Raw genomic sequence first — 23544 nt, 5'->3', positions numbered from 1 at the left:
AAGATGAAAGTGTAGTGAACTCTAGCATTGCAAGTAAATCTTCAGCGACTGGACCTGTGCGCAAAAAAAAACCATGGAATGATCCCGGACCATCATATGCTGTTTCTGAAGATTCAGAAGAAGAAGTTCCAGTGACTGTTACAAAAGCAAGAAGACATGCGAAGGTAATGGGGCGGGGTGGAGGAGGGAATACAGCACATTGCAATGATGACACTTCTCGGGTCAGTGATGCTGACAATACTAACTTCTGCACATACAAATGGGAATGCAAATGACAGTACAGTAGTGTTTACCGGAATGTAACATTTCATGATAGCGAACCTCCTAGACCAAGTTATTAATCAGGTCAGAAAACTAGAGGACCGCAGGTTCCTGCTAGCTGTATCACTGCATTTCAGTTGATGTTATTTTTCACTCCTGCACTGATAATGAAAATTATTATGGAAACTAATTCCTATGCAATAGAAAAAAATATGGTAATAATCATAATAATAGTTACTAATAAAAGTTCTGAGTTTAATCTGACTAGGTAAAAATGTGCAAAATTAATTTCATGATGATGCTTGTTGTTTAAAGGGGCCTAACATCGAGGTCATCGGCCCCTAATGGTACGAAATGAAATGACAAACAAAAAGTTCAAAATCATCCACTGACCAAAATAAAAAATGTCATGAAGAATGAATGGATGGATGGACATGAAACCAAAACAATCAGTGGATCCGACTTAAAAAAAAAAGAGAAATAATAGTAGTACTGACCAAGGAACCACTTCTAAAGCAAAATCCTGAATCGAGGATACTTGTTGTCTAGAGGGGTACAAAATACAGGTCAACGGCCCCTCATAATAGTACTTATCGCTAGTAAAGTAGAACCATGGTATTTGTCTTGTTGGGGTACTAATCAAAAGTAGCGCAGACTCACGGTGTTCCACATATGATGGTACTACTCACAAGTATTGGACGTCGTACAGGTAACGCAGACCTATGGGGTTTCTCACATAATGGCGCCACACATAGGCAATGCAAACCGATGGTGTTCCTCACCTAGGTGTACTAATCACGGGCGAGGGTAATCCCGTGGTGTTCCTCACATAGTGGGTACTAAGCGCAGGCAACGCAGAACCACGGTGCCGCTCATATAGTGGTACTAATCACAGGCAATGCCCAGACCCGTGGTGTTGCTCACAAGGGTACGACTCACGGGTACTGGAAACTCACAGCGACACATTCTTTGCTGCTACTAATTGCAAACCTATTTCGTACCTAATATAGTGGTACTACTCGCAAGTACAGGCAACCCTTGGTGTTCCCTGTGTGATGGTACTAATCAAAAGTAGTTTCATGGTTCTAATTCAATCATCCCTTGGTTGCCCCTTTTAGTCGCCTCTTACAACAGGCAGGAGATACCGTGGGTGTATTCTTCATATGCGTCCCCCACCCACAGGGGGTAGACAAAGGGAAAAAAGAAGGGATCCGTCACCTCGAAAAATGAATTAACGGACAAAGAAAGGCAAGGGCCACGAAGGGTGTGAAAATGAAGGACTCCCTAGGCCTCGAATGCTCTAATACCGTCGGGGTTGGAAAAGAACAAGAGCTGACCAAGGGAGGTTGGACAGGATAGATGAAAGTGAGGTGCCTGGCACAAGTAAGTGGAAGCAATGCCAGGACTCAGCTAAGGGCCCCATGGTCGCCAACCCACGCTCCAAAGTTGAGAGCCTCTCGGGCCCCTTTTAGTCGCCTCTTACGACAAGCAGGGGATACCGCGCGTGTATTCTACATGTGTCCCCCACCCGCAGGGTGTAGTGTGTTTGGTCCGTGAGAGGTATTTAATTTCCCTCAAGTCCGCCGGCAAGCCGGTTAGGACCCCCCTATCCGCCACCCGGGACGCGCCACGTGGGAATATTACCTCTCCCCCTGCTACGCCAGCGTAGCAGGTTCATGGCAAAATTAATTTGGACCAGACTGTTGGAACGTGACAGAAAATTGGACTGCGAAGGGTTAATACACAGGAGTTATTCTTGTGACTTCTTCTCAACCTGGATGGTGACTAACTCATCCTTGGATCAACTCACATACTGAATATGCCTACCTGAAACACTGACAGCAAGCCAGTGATCATGACTAGCAGGTTGGGCTCGTGGGTGAATGCGTTCAGCGATCCTGCAATGACACTGAACACGGCGTAGACAAACAGTCCAAATGCAGACACACGCAGGAGGATATCGTTGAGGTCACTCTGCTCCTCAGCGCGGAACTTCAAGCTCTGCACCCTGCAATACAAAACAACCAGAAAAAATAACTTCAGGGTCAGACAAGTGACGCAAGAAGTCGTATATAAAATTATGGGAAGGAACACGTAACACGATCAATATAATGAGAATTCAATGTGGGAAGAGGGAGCAATAGAAAGAAGATGCTGACAGGCATGAAAATACAGGGTGACCCATAAGTCCATTAACATTAGACGAGGCAATACTTCACGGACTATTGGAGGTAGAGAGGTAATACATGACACACGTGATTGGCATGACAAGGGGTTTTATTGACACCCAACGAGTACACAAACAACCCAACAGATGGCGCTGGGCAGCAACACATTAGCGATCCCGTACGAGACCTGTGTATGGTATAAAGGGAGCTGTCGTGAGAGAGGGCATCAGATGCACCTGCATTTGCGGCATGTCATGCTCGGCCTACCCGGTCTCCCCAACCTAAATCTGTGTGATTATTGGTTGTGGAGTCACCTGAAGTTGCAAGTCTACCGTGATCATCCGACCTCATTAGGGATGCTAAATGACAGCATCTGACGGCAATATGATGTGCAGGGCTGTTCATAACATTGTCCCTCAACTACAGGTACTGTTGATGAATGACAAGTTGAGCGTGTGTTATAAAGAATATTTTCTTTGCTAAACCTCGATGGTTATGCTAATTACCGCTTGTGTATCGTATTAAGTGCCATCTGTTGATCTTTTGTGTACTTTATTTTGGTGTATATTATAGGGTTGATAGCACTTACCTGATAAAGCCAACAATGATGGCAACAATGCTTAGTGTCATGAGCACACAGTGAGACACGTCTGCCAAGTAGATAGCAAGCAGGTGGAGGTCTCTGTGGTGGATCAGCACAAAGAAGAGTATGAGGCAGATGAGAGAGCCGACGAGCAGAAGCAGGCCAAAGAACAGTCCCTTGCTGGCTCCCACACAATCCACTCGGCCGTGCTGCTGAGCCTGGGCCATGGCAACGGCTCGGCGTGACAGCATCACCTCCAGCCTGTGCTCCAGATCTTCCTCAGTGACGTACCTGTCCAAGACAACCCCAAAATAACTTACTATTTTACAAAAAGCCTTTATTTAACCATCAAATTTGCATTGTATAGTACTAATTTTGGCCAATAAAATGGCCATCCACTGCTATTCACAACAAGACACTGTTAGATAAGGGCATAGTAACATTCCAAATACCTTAATAAAACAAGTCGAATGGCATTAAATCTCAGGAAGCTAGGACCATAGATGATTGCAAAAACACATAATATATGAACATTTGAAATGTTCATTACAGTCTGTATCTAATAGTTAAAACTTAATCAGATAAAAGGTGACATTAATAGTATTGTATTGAACATTTTAACATTCATGAGAAATGTATAAAAAAGCAGTGTAGTTCCTATTCATGTTCTCACAACTCACTCTTTTTAAAGTAACAATGTTACTTTTTATCTGATTAAGTGTTAAGTTTTGGATACAGACTACACACAGTGTGTTTTAAAAACTGTTTATATATGTTATGTGTGTGGTTTTTATGATCATTTTTACTTCCTAACTTATTGGGATCCAAATCCATTAGACTGTCATTTTATCTGATTTTATCTGTCATATTAGCTGAGGATGGCCATCATATCCATCAATACAGGCCTAACATTCAAGTTCATTGCTTACATATGTATCAATATAACACACACTGTCCTATCAGAGAGGCAGTTGAAACAATGAAGTAGCATCATCTTCCTTCCCCCCCAAACTGATTTGTAGTCAAATGGATGTGTAAATGAGTAGGTATCTTGCATTATGGGTTCAAATGCCAGCACAGGTAGTTGGTATTTTAGATTGAATACATCATGAGGGGAGTACTAGAACAATGGAATTACATCATAATTGGTGGCAGGAAAATCAACAATTTCAGATAATAATAATAATAATAATAATAATAATAATAATAATAATAATAATAATAATAATAATAATAATAATAATAATAATTATTATTATTATTATTATTATTATTATTGTAATGCATAACAACATTATAACAAATGTAATAGAATGCCAAACATAAAATGAAAAAAAAAAAACCCACATAAAAACACAATGACTATGTCTCAGGGTCTGCAGGGTCACCAGGGTACGCTCTTAAGGGGCAGTAGAGTAACATCCACGGTATCCCCTGCCTGTCGTAAGAGGTGAATAAAAGGGGCCCCAGGGGCTCTCAACTTGGGAGCGTAAGTTGGTGACCACGGGTCCTTTAGCTGAGTGCTGGCATTGCTTCCACTTACTTGTGCCAGGCTCCTCACTTTTATCTGTCCTATCCAACCTCACTCGCTCAACTCTTGTTCTATTTTGACCCCGACGGTTTTAGGTACCCGAGGCCTAGGCAGTCTTTCATTTTCACGCCTTTCATGGCCTTTCTCTTTCTTTGACCATTACCTTCATTTTTCGAAGTGTCAGGTACCTTCCATTTCTTTTCTCTCTAATTAGTGTTATACAGAGGATGGTTGCCTAGTTGTACTTCCTCTGAAAACAATAATCACCACCGCCATCTTAAGGGGCACTCTTGGGTAATGTGTTTGATGACCTGCCTTGCCACATTACAGTCATAATCTGGGAGAGTAATTTGCCCCGTTTGTACATTAGATCAGCACATCGTCCACGACCAGTTCTTATTCTGTTCAGAAATAACCACATTCTTAAAAACAGGGGGCAGTGTGTAATACGAGGGGCGTTTGATACATAATGCAACAAATTTTTTTCTCGGCTAATTTCAGTTTTAAAAAATTGGAATTTTGTTTGGAACATCTTTGAATATTCCTGCTTCGTCTCGTAGAGTTTAATAAATTTTCGATAGGTGGCAGTGCTATAACCAGCCTTCAAAATGATATTTATAATGGAGCAGCAGACCAAATAGAGAGCAGTTACCGAGTTTCTTTTGGCAGAAAACCAGGGCATCACAGATATTCATAGGTGCTTGTAGAATGTCTATGAAGACCTGGCAGTGGACCAAAGCACAGTGAGTCGTTGGGTGAGGCGTGTTTCATCATCATATCACCGGCAGCAGCTCACAAAACTTCAGTGGACTGTTCTTCCTCACACACCCGACAGCCCGGATCTCGAGCCTTCTGAACAGTTAAGTGAGCCAGCTTGCATTCACTCACTGGCATAATCAATTTAATGGAATATTTAATTTGACACCTAACAAGGCAGCTGCTGCAAAACCTTCTGGATAACATCGAAGATTTGAGGAAAGTGCCATTTCTTTCACTATGAAATGAACTGAAGGTTGTTAAAGAATCGCTGATTCCACTTTTTGAATCAAGTTAACTGTTCTCCGCTTCTCGTAATCATTTTGAGACAGTGCCGAACTTTGCGTGTGCTATGCTGCTGTTCAGAAGATTGCGCCTTGCTTCTTTTGAGTGACTTACCTTCTACTTCTTCTGAATTTTACAGTGCCTATCCCCGTTGTTTTATATTGCCTCTTCAACTGTTTTTGTGGGAACTCGTTCTTTAATTTCTTTCTTACCTGTGCATTGTTTTTTGCGTTTTATTCGGCTGAAGATGACCCAGATTGGGGTCGAAATTGGTACCGCTTTCGCTTATAATTAAATAGGAATGTAACACTACATTTCTTATTTATTTGTATTGAATAGGTTGAACTACCTTATTTATTATTTCAATTTAATTGTGATACAGTTCAATATGGAACATCATGAAATTTTTATCTTTAGGTTGGATAATTCATCTTGATATGTCTGTTGTAGTCATATTGTTTTGCCTGCCCTTTTCAATGGTTTTGTGAACATTTAATAAGAAGCGTATTATGATATGCCGCAGTTCTTAGTCCGAATTCATCCATTCTGACGTCATGCCCTCTGTTCGGTAAAAATCTATCCATATATTCACTTGGTATTGTGTCGTAGAGGGCATTGGTATTTGTAATCACAGCTCTTCTATATAGAACAGTTGTCTTGTGAGCTCATAGCTAGTCTCAAAGGAGTGTTTTCTGCCAGACAGAGAACATTTTTAAGATACATGGCCTTCACTCTTTCTGGTGTAGCTAGTTTATTCTCCGATAGGTTTTCCCAGATAATCTCTAAGGCGTATGTCATGATGGGGTCTGTTTGTACGTAGACTTTTCCTCTTAGCAGCATGTAAGTTATTAAAGAATGCTTTGCCATCTGTTGAATATATTTGGAAGCTGGGAAAGGTTAGAGAATCGAAGATTATCTAGCAGAGAATAGTATTCTTCTGAGATCAGAGGAAGTGTATACTCTCTGGCTTGACAGGTAGTACTCAAACATGGCTGCATGCAATCGCATTAATACTGTAAGGTTGAAAATCTCATATATTGGAATATTAATTAAAGTGTCAGTCGCTTAGCAACCTGCTAAGTACAGAATATATTGTGGGTTAGGGTAAGCATTCACCTGCAATTAATGGAGTGATCATTTAATGATTCGATTTTATGATTACTGAAAGTTTGCTGAACTTAAAGACCAATCAGTGTCTCATGATTAATTTGCAGGTAATTCCGGAGGGAATAAAACAAAAATTAAGCAAATCTGTCCAGTAGAACGGATGGACGGATTTGCCAAAGCTCTTTTTAGTAAACTCTTTCGCTATTTGCTTTACATCGCACCAACACAGATAGGTCTTATGGTGATGATGGGACAGGAAAGGCCTAGGAATAGGGAGGAAGCGGCCATGGCCTTAATTAAGGTACAGCCCCAGCATTTGCCTGGTGTGAAAATGGGAAACCATGAAAAACCATCTTCAGGGTTTCAAACCCACTATCTCCCGGATGCGAGCTTACAGTGCCCGTAACTGCAGAGCCGACTCGCCCGGTAGTAAATTCTTAATATATAGGTCAGTGGCAAAATGTGTTCCTTATAAAAACAGTCTCAAACTATGGTCACCGTTAGTTTTTGGTGCTACTGATGAAATATTACCATGTGACACCAATTAATTTCAGGAAATAGTATTAAAACTAAAGCCAGAAGTAGAATATGACCTGAAGTGATAAATTTGCCTTTACTGATCAGGGCAGGATTGAGGAAAAACAAACAATGCTACCACAGTTACGAACTACCAAAGGAAGTGTTACAACATATAGGAAATGCGAGAACACATCAGGCATATATTTCCACTCCTCCCTCATATTGACCTTCTATCGAAACGTCTAAAAAAATATCGATGGTCCTGGACTATTTAATTTCTCACTGTTAGATAACTTTACTTTGAAACATTTTTTGAATAGTTTTAACTTCCAAACTGCATGGACAAACTTACTTTTCATGTTGGTATAGCATTCTTTTTTTTCCCATCAAAGTTTAAGGTGCGGTTGAACTAGTGGTTTCTGGTTGATTTTAAGCAATCGTTTACTGGGTAATCACATTCCAATGTTGGAAACACTGATGGTAGTTCTATTTTATTTAAACATTCAAAGACTTTACTATTGTTTAGCATGCAGCTAGAAACACTAACCTGGTATGCCGTCCGATGTGTCTCCACATAACGTAGATGACTGCCGCGCCGATCAGACTGTACTCGATGATGAAGGGGAACAGGTAGGGAGCAGAGTCTTGCACGATGGTGCCCATGATGTTGATGCGGCCACACTCGGTCAACGTGCCTGTGCTAGTAGCGTTACTAGTGCTGACGAGAGCAGCCGGGAATATGGCAGAGCTCTCAAACGTGGGGAACGAACCGTTCACCGCTATTTCACATACAAACAGCTCTCTCTGTTACGTGCAAGATTAGGGTATAAAACAGGGAGGAATTTAAGAAACAATGCCATTGCACAGTAGAAATTTGTATTAAGATATTATGTGTATCTTGAGTGTGTGGGAACATGAACAAGTTACACATGAAAACTCAACTCTAGCATATTTTTAGATTTATAATTTTAATGACTTTAAATGACTACAAAAGACATTTGCACTCAACTAACACTGAACTCATTGTCATGATTTCCTCTCATTCAGATGTAGCCAGGTTCCTTTCCATCTTAGGATGAACTTCACTAGGAAGCCAATGGGATGCCATTGTGCAGCTGACAGCATCTCGGCTAAACTCAATGTATTAATTTTGGTAGCCAGGTGTTACACCTACTTGTGCAATTCTTGATCATACACTCCACCTTTACAATACGAATTGCCTGTCTTTATTAAGACAACATTACAATATGATACATGTTTCGTCCTTTATCAGGACATCTTTAGTCAAAAAATAAATGTACAGACCTGTACCTTTTCATTCGGTGGTTATTAACCATCCTCTGTGCAGAACGATGATCATTACTCTCAGAAACTACCATGTATACTGGCAGACGATGAAATCCTAACACCAAGAAGACATTAAGTTTAGAGGAATGTAGGTGCCGTAGGTAATTTTGAGGTAGGGAGTTTCATGCCTGTTACACTTGGTCACTCAAATCAGCAGAGGTTAATGCTGGTATTGGATGACACTGGATTCAACAAATTGATGGTAACTATGACACAATGCATGCAAACATGCGCGCTTGCATTCCAAATACGGGCAGTGACAGCGGTTATTAAAGTAACACCAGGTCACGTGTCTTCTCGCGCATACTTGAACCTGTGACTTGGAAACTTTGATCATGTTGATTGCTTGCGATGCTGCATTTGTCATCCCATAATGTCTCCGATGGGGTAAAAGGTCTGTACAGACCTGTACATTTATTTTTAGACTGAAGATGTCCTGATAAAGGACAAAACAAGTACCTATAGAATTTTAATGTTGTTTTAATAAAGAGAGGCAATTTGTATTGTAAAGGTGGAGTGAATGATCAAGAATTGCACCAAGTAGCTACTTACGACAATATGGGCTTTACGACGAAGTACCCATCAGGCAGCGCTTCCAACTTTTGCACTGCTGCTAACCAAGATGCTAAGTGCTACTGCTACTGGCATCGCTGCCATGCAGGCCAAGGTCAAATCGACATCACAGCACACGATAGTCTATGTCGTTGTCGTCCTTCTTCTCCTCCTCCTTCCTCCTCCTTTCCCCTTTTCCAGCTTCTGCTGGGTGGGGAATTTATGGCACTTCACCCTTCCCTCTCCTTCTACCATTCCTCTTCCATCATTTTATCCCAGTCCAGGTTTCTTCTTCTTGCACTCCTCTTTACTGAATCAATTCACCTTGTTCTAGGTCTCCCTCTAGCTCTTTTTCCCTCAAAATTCATCACCATCATATGTTTTGGTATTGTTTTCTCCTCCATTCTCTTTATATGTACAAACCATCTCAGTTTACTCCTGGTAACTTGTCTGGCAATTTACGTGCTGTGGTGTTATTTTCTGGTAGCTCACCACAGTATCACTGTTGGTGCTGTTGCCACGACATTCTAGTGCTATACCACCCTTACTCTAACTTCACACCACTCACCATCCAACATTACATTCCTGTTGGCTTATATCATTCTTCAAGGGCCTGTCCCCATCATGTAGATCTTGTATGACAATTTTTTTTCTTTTGCTCTTCGAATTGAGCCTCTATGGACTGCTTGTTAACAACCAATCTCATTTTGAGTGTCTGTGTCTTGTTCGTCTGCCGGGTTTGATATCCTGCCACTATCTCTTGAGCCGATAGATCAGCACTTTCTTCCTCTCCGTCTTCTGGGTTCTGCCTCCACTATAAAACCCTGATAATTATTCACCATCCTTCTGAAACTCACCCTGTCATGGATTTTATCCTCCGTAATGCCCATCTCGCTCAGCTCATTCTCACACTCTTGGAACCATCTCAATGTACGATGCCTTTGGTTTTAGAAAATTCCAGATTTTCTTTGTGGGCCAGTCATTATTCATATGGAAGATGTGCCTAAAAAGAGCAATCTTCTCTTGTTGTTATCAGCTCCATCTTGCTGTATAATTCTTTATTGGATGTCAGTCGAACCTGCCCGTCAACCCATCTGTTGTCCAAGATCTTCCGTTGTGGCCTGAGTTTTCCTTTAAGTAGTTGATTGACTCGTCCTTTTTGATTCATGCACAGGGTTTCCGAAGCATATAAGCCTTCTGGTCTAACAACAGTGCTGTAATGCCTATCTTTGAATTTGAAACTCAGCATCTTCTTCATTTCATTTGAAATTCCATAATTTATTTTGACGTTATTTCTTCGTTTATCCATTTGATGCTTGTTGTTTTAAGGGGCCTAACATCGAAGGTCATCGGCCTCGTTTATCCATTTAACATATTCAAATTATTTATTTTTCTCCATGAAACAATAACTCGGCATCTGTATCTATGCAGTCTACGTCCTATATCATGCACGCTGGATGACATCGTCCAATACTCTGTCAAATCTGTTTAATTTGGCTGAATGTGGTGGTTTAGATTATATTTTATGCCAGTTTATTTTCCTTGTCAAAAATAGTTATAGCTACTTCTACTTTACAAAAATTAGTACATTAGAAACTAATTACATAATATCAACATTCAAAGTCGTCATCATCATCATCATCATCATCATCATCATCATCATCGGTTCACTGCCTATCAGCAGTTTTCTGCTATCCTTTTAGTCTTCCAGTATCTTCCATTCATTTTCACAGTGTCGATCATGTGATACCTCTTTCTTCCTCTCAACCTTCTCCCTGTGAATTTTTCCTGTAATTCCTGTGTTAATAAACATTTCCTTCGTAAACAGTGACCTAACTGATTCTTCTTTCACTTTTGAATGGTTTCCAGTATTGTCGTCCTTTCTTCACCTACCCTTTCCAGTACTACTTTATTTCTTAATTTGTCTTGCCAGTTGATCTTCTTCGAAGTTAAATTAATTGTTAATTTTTGCTCACATGTAAAGTGTATATTATGCTGTTAGTTTTCTACACTAACTTTACTATTTAATGGTGATGTTTTTGACCTGAATAAACCACTCAATTTTTCCAATTTAATTTCTTATCGTATCTCCTTGTCTTCTGTAACAAACCTACTTCTCAGAAATTTAATTTCTTTTGTCTGTGTTCTATTTATACTGCAGATCTAGAAGAAAATGGAATGGATGATTTCATCTATTTGAAGACAAAGAGTTTATCCTTGACCTCTTTCAGTTTTCATTCTGATATGTCCTTTCCATTACTTCCTGTATCCACTCCAATGTTGACCTGTCATTGTGTTTGTGAGTGTTCCTATTGTTTTCCTAATTTTCTGTCTTCAGTGGTTATTCATATATCTTTAGAATAATGTACGCAAGTTACCCAGTTTCTTTTTTATATATGCATGTACTGAATCAAATGTTAAACAGAACTAGTTTTTTTTTTTTTTTCCTGTTTAATTTCCAAACAAATCCACACACAACACTCTGGAGACTAGTACAAGAGAAAAGCAATGTTATCAATTATACAATGGTGAGTTGACTAATATTGCGCTGCAAACCATCCACTTCATGGTCCATATTGATAAATTAATCAATAAATCAAGTACAGAAATTGTTCCATCTGCAGTGTAGCTGAGGATGTTTAGTCGATCTAAACCACACATGTACTACTTGTAAATTAAATTTTCCAAAGGCAAAATAAAAGTATCATTCTCTGCTTGATTTATTAATATTGTGGTGTCGGAATTCATCAATAAGAAAGCAAGAGTTAAGTTCTAGCCATACATTGTAGCCAGCAGCAAAATAAGGGTCTATGATACATTTTAATAACTGGAATACTGATCCCAGGGGTCTCAGGTTTGATTCCTGGCCAAAAATCTTAAACTGATTATTTCTTGTGGCTTGGGGACTGGGTGTTTGTGCCATCTTGAGCATTAGGTTTCATCCTCAAACATGCAGGTTGCCCATGGGTGTAACTCTAAGACCTGTACCTGGCCTCTCTGAATGGCAAACCCTATTTGTTATTAGTTCCTTCTACATCACATTCTTGATGTTAGTTTATAAACCTACCAAGAGGCAGTCGTACGATTTAAACTTCATCATGATCCGTACTGACAAAACATTCACATTAATAAGAAATGAAAATGAAGGTCCAACTATTCACTACCATTTAATGTGATGTCAAATCACTTATACAGTGGGACCGGTTTTGACCCCATCATGGGTCATTTTCAGCCACGGACTAAAACTGACAATATTTAGTGCAAATAAAATCAAATTAACATTTTAAAAATATTATGTACTAATTACAACTTGCATGTGATGGTCCCAATGTTTCACCAAAGACCGCATTTGGCATTGTCAAGGGTGATAAAGATGTTGATTCCCATAAGGAACCTGAAATATTTGTTCTGAATGAGTAAATTTATAATACAAATATAGTTCGCCCATTATTAGACATTATAAATTTTCCAGCTAATTCATTCCTGGTTGCCAGCATTTCACCCCAGTGTGCTAAGTTGGACTCGTACTCAATGGCCTCCATGGTATGCACTAGCCATGCGTCTTGGTGGGTGTCCTATTTACCAACTGATGAGTTCAACTACAAAATATGTATACTCCGCACGGCCTTACTTCTAAATTGAAGTTTCGCAAAACAAATGAGCATTGCCTTCCCTCTGTTGCCAGCGCGCTACGCCTGCGAGAACAGCTGATGCAATAAGACCGCGGTAAACAGCCCTTTTAAATTGTAATACAGTACTCAGAAAAAACGAATGAATATGGATTGAAAACAAATTCACAAGAACTACACTTTCTAACAATATCTGGCACTAAAAGAGAATATATTATTAACAATAAAAGAGAATGAGGAAATAACACATCACTAACGGCTAATGGCTGGCAGAAAAAGGAGGTTATGGCCTACAAAGGGAACACTCTACTGATCTCAGAGTCACGGGAACCCTCCAACAATATGAAAAACACACTAAATATTGAAGGAAAATGCAAAAGATCGCGAACCATACCGAATACCATACACGCTGAGCGAGATAGGTTAACCACGTGGCAAATGTAAATATTAGAGTTGGCAACTAAGTTTCGAGATCGTGTTCTGCCGATATAAATCAATATGAATGGCAGCTTGGGATTGGTTGGATGTCTACGCTTCAGCGCATAACCACCAGACAGAGCCAAAATCTGCTAAAACGTCAATTTAGAAGTAGAGCCGTACGGAGTATAATGTAATGCATAATGAAGAATTAGTCCTGTATGATATCAACTAAGTATCAGTCATCTGAACTGGAAAATTTGGCTACAAGCCATAGATTTTGGTTCTTTTAGTTCGAGAACCTTTCACGAGTATCTGTTAGAATGGTTCGAGATGCAACATACACCCTTATTTAACAACATGCTACAATAATTGGCTAATAGTTTAGGTAACAAATTACTCATTCCAAGTCAAACTCATCAAATAATAGTGTTAGAATTTTGTAAAATAAATGACTTTTACAACTCCAAAGTTAAACAAACACAAAATGTTCACAGCAAGAATAAGGCCTATTTCATGGTTATATTATAATATGTAAAAACATCCTCCTCCATCTGTAAGGCAAATGTTATAATGTGACCAAGTACGGTAGCAAAAAAAGCATCAGGTTAAAAGTTTTACAAAAACACAAGAAGCTATTTACAAGAGGACATTTTCAGTGTATGAAACCATTTAGTTTAACACAGATACAGTACTTGTAATACTGGGGCATGCAGGGACCATCTTATTAAGAAGCATTCAACAGTTTAGCAATTAACTTTTACTTTCTGAATTTGGTTCCCAAACTTTTATCATGCATCTAGATGATATATCACCATGAAACACGAAATGCATGAAAGCAAAGCTCTTTTATACAGTTATACTTTGGATGTTAGTGCTAAAGCAACATAGTATTTACAGTGTCAGGATATTAATTCTACAAGTATGGGACTCAACACTGTACCTCCAGTTTGGTATGAAGACAAACTATCATACATCAAATTAAACTAGGATGACTGTATTGATTCTAGTTTGAGGTTTTTCCTTATTATGAAGTACTACGCAGTACAAGTGACAAATTTTGTCCAGAGCAGTTCTTTTAAATGCCAATAAATCTACTACTTAAATTTCTATGAAACACTTTTACGCCTAGTCATTACTTTACATTTTATTATAATTATCTGTCATACATGTTTCAAGAGCTCAACTGCTCTCTTCCTCAGCAATGCAAAAACATCCAACAAAATTCTTGGACTTCAAACATTTCTATTATACAGTCATCAACAAAACAAATTATACATGAATCTTGAATTCATTAAGATATATCTTTTGTGTCTAAACTGTTCACTTACACTTACTATGCCAATTAGTAAATTTCTCACCTGTAATTCAAATATCTTATTTGTATATTTTATTCCAACAATTGTCAATTAACTTACTGCTATATTTCTAAGACCTTTCATATACATCGGAATTGACAAGGCGGAAAAGTGTTTCACGGAAAATGAATGCAAGTCGACACGGACAAGACTGAACCATCGTGGTTAAAATTATCAATAAATCTGCTGACACAAGGCTGGCATATCACCGCACTGATCTGGAACTGAACCCATCAAATTGGGGTCAGATGGCCAGTACTTCTGTCTGAGCCACTCACTTATTTAAACCAAGGGGCAATTTGGGTGTTTAATTATAAATTAAGTATCAGCTTAGAGCAATTAAAACAGCAAAAGAATATAGCATTACAGGTTTGAGATATAAATGCACATCTCAGACAACCCTTTGTGATCAAAACTATTTCAAATTTAGCAGGAAAACCAGCACTGAGTAACTTTAATCTATTAATTATGATGAAAAAAAAAAAAAAAAAAAAAAAAGGATTACCACAAATTTTAACGAATTTGCATTTTTTAAATGTATTTAAAGTTGTAAAGTGATAACGTAGATGGAACACCTATCCATTATGACATGCAACAAGACAACAATATTTAGATTAAAAGAACTAACAGTAATGAGAAAAATGGTGAACTGTCATGTTCAGTGTAATAGCTAATGGAAGAAAATGTTTAAAAGGCAATATAATATGACATTTTAATGATTTCCTGTACTTAAAATGACAAACTTGAACAGGGATTATTTGCAAACATGATATGGTAAAACAGTATTAGTTACATCTAAAAATGCAAGTTTATCTACCAAGTTACTCCTGTTCTGAGCTGTGTTAAGGCACACAAAACAGAAAGAAATATCTGTGTTTTTCAAGTTCTAAATAGAAACAAGACAGTTTCAATAATGCTTTGAGTTACACTGCACCAATTCACATTAGCACCGTTGTAAGTAATATGACCCAGTATAATTAAAGTACTTTTAACAAATTGACAACAAAGAAACAAGTTCTCCATGAGGAGAAAAATCAGTACTGATTTCAAAATTTTGCAAACATAAATACAGATTATTTCATATTGAAGTTCAGTGCTTATGTTCTTCTGTGATGAAGACTTTAAATTAATGGAAGTTTTGAATTCTGGAATGTCTATTATTGTTACTGATCATCTTGACATGCACAATATCAATGATCTTAAATGTTTGTAATGACTTATTGATAATTATAACATTAGAAAAATCAATGTTTTCTTTTAAGATCATACATATTTCATCCCTCAAGTAGAACCTACATCAGCAACATTGTCCTTTGATTTACTGGTATAAGTAATTTTGTAATATACTGAAGAGTTCAGTGCACATAAAAATTAACACTTCAGAAAAGAACTTGGTAACTCATGCCAAAATGAGTAATATATGACCAAATCGAGGTCTAAAAATCCAAGCATAATTTTCAGCCATGACCCACTTTGTGGATGCTTTTAATCCTTTGATGCACTGAAACAATTAGTTTTTGTCTACTTTTAATTTTCTTCTTGAGTTCTTGTAACTCACCTCTGTTTCATAAAACTACCTAATAATATTATTAGAACTCATAAAAGTAATTATTAGTTAATGAAATTCTGTTTCGTAAAGATTTATACGCGACTATTCAAGAGGCTTCACTCATAATATTAGTTCATTAGTCAGCTGATACAATTGGAGGTTAGAATCAGTTTGTTGCACTTTCTTAGTTTGTGTTTGTTCCTTGCAGTAGGCTAGTGCTTGACTACAAAATGCTAAAGAAACAGAATATCTGGGGAAAACAAAACTCCAAATTGAAGTTCTTAAAAAAGGAAAAGGAAAAATAGTTGAAAATTGAACATTCGTCCCTTCACAAGTGGCATTGAGGAGCTGGGAGAAAAAGAGCAGCACACTCAGAACTTTTGCAAACAATGATTGTTATATAGTAAATGATGAAGGAAACTTTGTTATGGCTCATCCACATACCTCGAAGTAAATAAAAAGGACTACTCTGTTTGGTGGCCATACCATTTGTTTTTTATTTAATTTTTATTCAGTTATCACAAAATCCATTCAGGCAAAGCAGTGGTAAAGGAATTTCAGATTTTATTGAGCCTGGACAGGAACTTTCTCATGCTCCTGAATATCCTCTTTCTCCAAATGACTGTCGTTCATTTCAGGATCCATGTAGTTGTCTAGATGTCTTGACAAGTTACAAGCACATATTGAAATGTTCTGTAATCTAATCTAAATCTCTCACTGTATTCATAGGTTTGTTTCATACAAGCCAGTATAGGCTATTCTTGGCCCAATAGTTCTTGGACGGTGAATATACATTCTCTCCTCAACACTATTTGAATCAGAGTCAACCATTTCATTGATCTTCACAATTTTATGCGAAAATATCAAAATACCACTCACTCTGGTTTCACTAATAATAGGGATTATGAGTCAAAACAGGAGCTTCCGTGGCTGAGGCGGCAGCACGCTGGCCTCTCACCGCTGGATACCGTGGTTCAAATCCCGGTCACTCCATGCAAGATTTGTGATGGACAAAGCGGAGGCGGGACAGGTTTTTCTCTGGGTAATCCAGTTTTCCCTATCATCTTTCATTCAGCAACACTCTCCATTAACATTTAACTTCATCTGTCATTCATTAATCATCGCCCCAGATGAGTGCAACAGGCTTCGGCAACCGGCAAATTTCCTATCCTCGCCGCTAGATGGGGGCTTCATTCATTCCATTCCTGACCTGGTCAAATGACTGGAAACAGGCTTTGGATTTTCTTTCATGAGTCAAAATACACTAATGGAAATAATCCCAATAATAAGAGTAACTTTTAATAGTCATGTTTTCTTCTTCTTCTTCTTTTTTTATGACCACATAGGATCACTTTAGTCAGTCCGTTGTTCAGGTCTCTTTGAAGGGATTGTTCGGGCTTTGCGGACTTCCCAGTACTTCTTCAGACGCTGCGATCTTCGTGCCTTTTCCTCAGTTGAAAATATGCGTGTTGTTGGTTTGTTTTGTGTAAGGGTAAAGCGGAGGTTTGTATTCTTGAGTTTTGTATTCAATTTTATCTTATTTGTAGTGTCTTCTGTTGTAACGCCTATTTCCTTCAGATCCTCTCTTACTTCTCTATGTCTATGAAACACTTTACTAACATTATTAGCTAATAACTCTACGAAACATAATACTAAAATTGTTAGTTAATATTATTGGTTTTTATTAGTAATATTTCAGGGCCCAGAGCTATACTATGAGCTGTATACTGTACTGTAGTGATTGATTTTTGGCCTTCTGGTGTGATGCCTGTTTACTGTATATGTTCTGCATTAACTACGTTACTCCACAATCCTGTATTTGCAACTAACCGAGTTGCCTCCTTGAGTTCCCCACCTCATCATCATCATCATCATCATCATCATCATGAATTCCTTCCAGCGAGCCAGGTAGGATGTTTAAGAAGGATGTGCCTCCATTTATTATGGTCCTGGTATGCTTCTTTTCTCTCTAGGACATCCCATGTTTCTCCTCTCTTCTCTTATCTGATCTAACCACCTTTTTCTAGGGCGTCCAATTGGTCTTCAGTCTGGAACAATCTTTTCAAACTACTTCCTTGGTGTTTGAGTCACCTGCATCCGCTTAACGTGTCCTTGCAACACTCAGCTAGTGATGGGATAATCGAATACAAAATAATCGCTTATTCGATTATTTAATTTTATTCTATTCCCCATTTGATTATTGAATAAATGAGGCAATCAAATAGTGAATATTTTTTCCATCCAATTATTTTTTTGAATATTCATTCAAAACTCCATTCGAATCAATGAGGCAATCGAATAGTGAATTTTTCCATTGGATTATTTTTCATTCGGACCTGCATTTGAATTAATGAGGCAAATGAATAGTGAATGCTTTTGAAATAAATTAAAAGTGATGTTATTAAGACAGTTAATTCACTCATTTAGTTTCCACATTTGGAGATTTATTTGAAAAAAGGCATATTTCTATTTTTCATAAGAGTTCATCTATTCGCTTATTTCAGTCAATTATCCATCTGACACACTTAAACAAAAAAAACTGATTCATGACGCATCCAAATATTCTATGCAATACAACTGAATGATATTTGAAACTCATTTGATTATTTTATTCAATTATGTAAATAATCAGATGGGGGTTATTCGATTATTAAAAATATTCAATTATCCCATCACTAAACTTGGCCTTTCTTCCATGGTCAGGCTGACCTGCAGGTCTCTTTACATCTAATTCTGTCCTTGCTTGTTTTCTGTACAATTGATCTAAGGAACTTCATTTCAACAGCTTGCAGTTGACTTACTTCTCTTTTATGTATGACGCATATCTCCTGACTACATGTCATGATGGGCAGGAAGGAGGTAAGTCTTAAACAGGGTCTGTTTAGCCCTCTGAGGAACTCCCTTGTCCCATACTATGTTCTGGCATAGACAGCTTCCTTAACCCGGTCCATGAGATGTCAGAGATGATTTGAGTTTGCATGGATAAATCCTGTCAGGGACAGCCACACCGCAGGTGTGGGCAACGGTACTGTAGTCGAAGCTATGGTAGTGGCCAAGTTCTGGTGGGGACCCAGTCTCATGGGGCATAATGTGGGTCCCGTGCACAGGGATACGTGTGAAGACCGTAATGGCAGTAAAGGTGTAAAATGAAAGTTTTCAATACTGCTGAACTGGTGGACGAGGCAACCTATCCAAATGGAGATAGTGCAGAAGGAACCCAGTGCCTTGTGGGAAGATAAGGGATCCTCAAATGCTAAGGGAGTAAATCCTGAAAGAAAATCCTCTGATGCGTTCGGCTTAGCAGGTCAGCAGAGGAGTTTTATTATGTGTTGCTTTCAATCTAAGTACGAACCTCAGATGGAAGAGTTCTTTAACTCATCACAAACAGAGTCTTTGTTTTATACTGCTTCTCTTATCTTTGATAATAAAGTCCATTATTCTCCTGTATCTATCTCATGTGACTCTACTACCCTAGCTGGTTTATTCTCCACAGCTTCATTTATCAAGTTTATTCCAAACTTAACCTTTATCTCCTCATTCCAAGGACCCTTCTGCCATTGTTCTCACCTGTTTGTACCAGCAATTATTTTGAATACTTCCACGTCAGTAACTTCCAACTTAAGAATAGGATACTTTGAGTCGACCAATCTTTCACTCCCATACAACAAAGTTGGTCTTAAAACAGACCGATAGAAAAATAATTTTGTCCCATACCCATCATCCTTCTTACAGAATATCACTGATTATAACTGCAAGCTCACAACATTAGGTTTGGTACCCCTTGATTCAGCATCACTATACTAAACACTTGAAATGATCGACATGTCTCAGTTTTGTACTTCCTACCTCTTAAAGTACATTTAGGCTGCAGCTTCACTGCTGGCACATCACCAAACCTCACCCTCACTGCTCAATGTCAAGCGATGATGAAAAAATAACAATGGATCTCTATCGGTGCTTTTACCCTGGAGCCTGGCTTCTCGCTACGCTACTGGCTGCTATCCTCGCCACATTGACAGTCTCAAACACATTTGTTTTCGGAGCCTGGCACATCACCGGCTATCCTGTAACTTGGACTGGGTTTGGTTCTTTGAAGGTCACCCGCTCTCCCATTCTTCCTCTCTTCACACTGTATACAGGGGTACTGTGATCACTAGTTATCGGAATCTGATCTGATTGCTTGTGTTGTGCCATTTTGTTTCTGCTATGAGCGACTATTTTAAACAAATGCCAATACCTTCTGTCTTCAAACGAAATGCGATTTGGAACCAGCGGCATGTGGATCATTATAACAGGTGCAAATGGGATAAACTACGGACCTCATTATCCATTTTTTGAGTGATAGCAGCCTGTTTTATCATGTTTAAAAGTGGTTTCTATTTGTTTTTAATTTTTCTTTTATTGCCAACTGCTCTTTTTATCTTGTTAACTATGCTTAATCTATCTTTGTGTGTTTTTAATTTGAATTAAATAAAAATCTCCAAATTTATTCCGCACTTCAAAAGCTTCAGCTGGAGCTGCGTTGTTCCTCTTTGATAGAGTACCTTTTGGAAGTACGTCTTCGTAATCCAAGTGTTCAGCCCCTCTATATCTATAATTACTGAATGCAAAATACAAACAGCCTAATTAACAGTTCCGCTGTTTTGAATGTTTGACTACAACTAACAGCTGCCAGCAGAGGGTGCACGGGACTGCTGCAGGATAAAAGCTCCATGACGAGCAGCCTGGCTATAGTCAGCAGCGAGGTGCTAGGGTGAGCATCCATGTGCTAGCAGCGAAGCTGTAGCATGAACGTACTCTTAGGTTTCCTGCAAACTGACATCACTTTAGTCCTAGAAATGTCAAATGTCATATACACACTTCACCTCTTTTCAAACAACTGTTAATTATTAATGAAAAGAACAATGTTTCTGAGGAAGGCTGTAGTTAGAAGTAAAATAATGTATGATTGTTCACTATGAGCCTTAACTTCACCACTGCTAAAGTCAATAAATAAATAAATAAAACATTAATTTTATAAGTTATTCAATGGGTGTATGAACTTGAAATCTTAAACAAAAATAGTCAATAATGATGAAAGATAACCTCCTTTGTTTTTTTTTAAAATGAGTAGCTATGCTTATTGCAAAATATATCATAGTCTGCATTTTGTGGAGAAAAATGGATAAGTTCTGCAAGAATATTATTTGTGTGACTGATTAATGGTGGTTGGGCAATCATATTTCTGACTGTGGATAGTACAGATATGACCCCACCTCCTTCAGACAGAGCTTCACTTTCAACATTGCATGTATGTTGTCGCATCTCACCTTCGTATCCCCTTGGCAAGTCTGGCACATCATAGAGGTGGGGGAAGAGCAAGGAGCTGGTGACAACATTAGTGGTGGAGGGGGAAGTGAATGGGGTGGTGGTAGGAGCGGGCGTGGTGGTGGGCATCATGGTCGTAGCTGTGGTGGTGCTGGGAGTTATCGTGGTAGTGGGGAGAGTGGTGGTGGTCGTTGGCAGAGTGGTGGTTGAAGTCGTGGTGGGGAGCGCAGTGGTGGTAGTGGTTGTGGTTGTACTCAGGGTGGTCTCCAGGGTGGAGAGAGTGGTGCGAATGGTCGAGGAGGCGAGATGAGCCACCGCCCGTACCGTCGCACCCAGCGTCGTTGCGGCGGCGATGACGCCTGGCGTGGTCGTCGAGGGCGAAGGGACGACGGTCGCCAAGGCGGCGTTCGGGTCCGCCATGATGGGGCCGCGGAACAATTCTGCTGGGCCAGAGAGGACACACAGTGGGGTAGACCCGATGGCAGACAAACATGCACAAAAACAGACACACCCCACTGCCTTGTATGCCCTGGGGGAACATTAACAGTTTGCCAAATGGTCATTAAACATTTGTAAAAAGATGGGGCAAAAACAGTTATTAGACATACTGCTTCCTTTCTTGTTCACATAAAATAAAAAAACATCAAAAATAAAATACAATGGAAGCGTATGTCGATATTTAGAAGATATGGAGAAGCTTTTCTTGTCCAAAACCTCCCTATGATTGTGATATGATGCCAGTTAGGAGACTTACCAACAAATTCAACATCTGGTTCTTGCCAACAGGTGACAATCACTGTTCTTAACACATGGGTGACGGGCCCCGAGAAATCTCGGTTTTATTCATGACATTGTTTTCGGTCTTCCTGTGACATCTCTTGACCATATATTGAACTATTTCAGACTTGCACATTGAGTAGAATAAATCGTAGATGTATATCTGCTACTTTTCTTTCATTCACCACCTCTTTTATTCTTTGATTTAGTTTCGAAACGTAGACTTTCTTTCTGCTGGTTCAGTCAATGACGCGGAATACGGTGTTAGCTGACGACGATATTTTAGAAGAATTATATGTCGATGATCGTTCAAATGGATATAGTGATAATGAATTAGTGGAAACTGAATGTGAGGGTGATAGTGAAAGTGATATTCAAGCCTCTACACGCCGTAATTTACCTGGTGTACTTATTTATTCAAGTGACTCTGACGACGACAACGATGTAAACATTAATGATGTGTTAGGAACTGACGCTGAAGATGGTTTTGTAAAGGCACATCCACCAACTTTAAAGATAAAATCTTGACTGGTTTAATATTTATGTACAATTTTTATAATCAAGTGCACCCTAGTACACTTAGTAGAAAAATGTATTATTATTTATAAGTTTCATATTCCGTATTGATTGGATTCAATGTAATAGACAAGAAAAATGTTCCACCGATCAATACATTTATTGTGAATGAATTATTGCACTAGTACCGGTTTCGACCTATCTTGGCTATCATCAGCTAGCACACAAATTTACAGTCATAGGACAAAATTACAAAGATGAAAAATGGAAGTAAAATATATTGCAGTATGTTGCGTTAAAATATCTCTGATTAAAAGTGGTGATGGTTAGAATAAACTAAAACCTATTGAGCATGGACATGAGTACATAAACACATTAAAATATATATGCCACATCATAAGAGACTAAAAAATATAGCACATTAAACACATTAAAACATGGTATATTTTAAAAACGTCTATTAAAATTTGAGTTCATGTTGCGTTGCATTCATTCTTCAATCCTCTTGTAGTTCTTGTGTTGATTAAGTTGAATATCGAGAATGTTCTATGGCTGATATACTTTGTATTGGTATGTTATAAGAACTCTTGTCATTAAAATTTGAAAATTGAGTACTGTGCAATTCAACTGTTGATGTAGTCAGGTAAGATTTATATATACAGCAAGATAGGGTTTAATTTTAGAGCAGTTGGTGGTGACACTTCTCTCATCTATGCACGTTATATGGTTGTTATTGTCGTTGCTGTGGAGGTTGTGTACCGATATGTTTGGAGATTTGTTGTGTTCCCGGCACTAAAAGCCATATGCCATTTCATTTTTTGTATGCCTTTTTAAAAAATAAGGAAGGTCATTTTCATTTCTTTTCCAGATTCTCAATGCTTT

At 38.6% G+C, this 23544-nt stretch overlaps 1 protein-coding gene across 2 annotated transcripts in view; it reads right to left on the bottom strand.

The window, feature by feature from the left end:
• Positions 1–23544, bottom strand: part of OtopLa (Otopetrin-like a) — a 415689-nt gene that overhangs the window by 22068 nt on the left and 370077 nt on the right. For both annotated transcript variants that reach the window (XM_068229841.1, XM_067156226.2), the window contains 4 exons: positions 21372–21809; positions 7758–7989; positions 3019–3303; positions 2089–2269 (listed from right to left, as the gene is read on the bottom strand). In XM_068229841.1, the coding sequence (XP_068085942.1) occupies positions 2089–2269; positions 3019–3303; positions 7758–7989; positions 21372–21809 (1136 nt within the window). The remainder of the gene's footprint in view (positions 1–2088; positions 2270–3018; positions 3304–7757; positions 7990–21371; positions 21810–23544) is intronic.

Source organism: Anabrus simplex, chromosome 12, assembly GCF_040414725.1.
Source record: "Anabrus simplex isolate iqAnaSimp1 chromosome 12, ASM4041472v1, whole genome shotgun sequence".
Classification (NCBI taxonomy): domain Eukaryota; kingdom Metazoa; phylum Arthropoda; class Insecta; order Orthoptera; family Tettigoniidae; genus Anabrus; species Anabrus simplex.
This window is presented reverse-complemented; position numbering and strand designations above follow the sequence as displayed.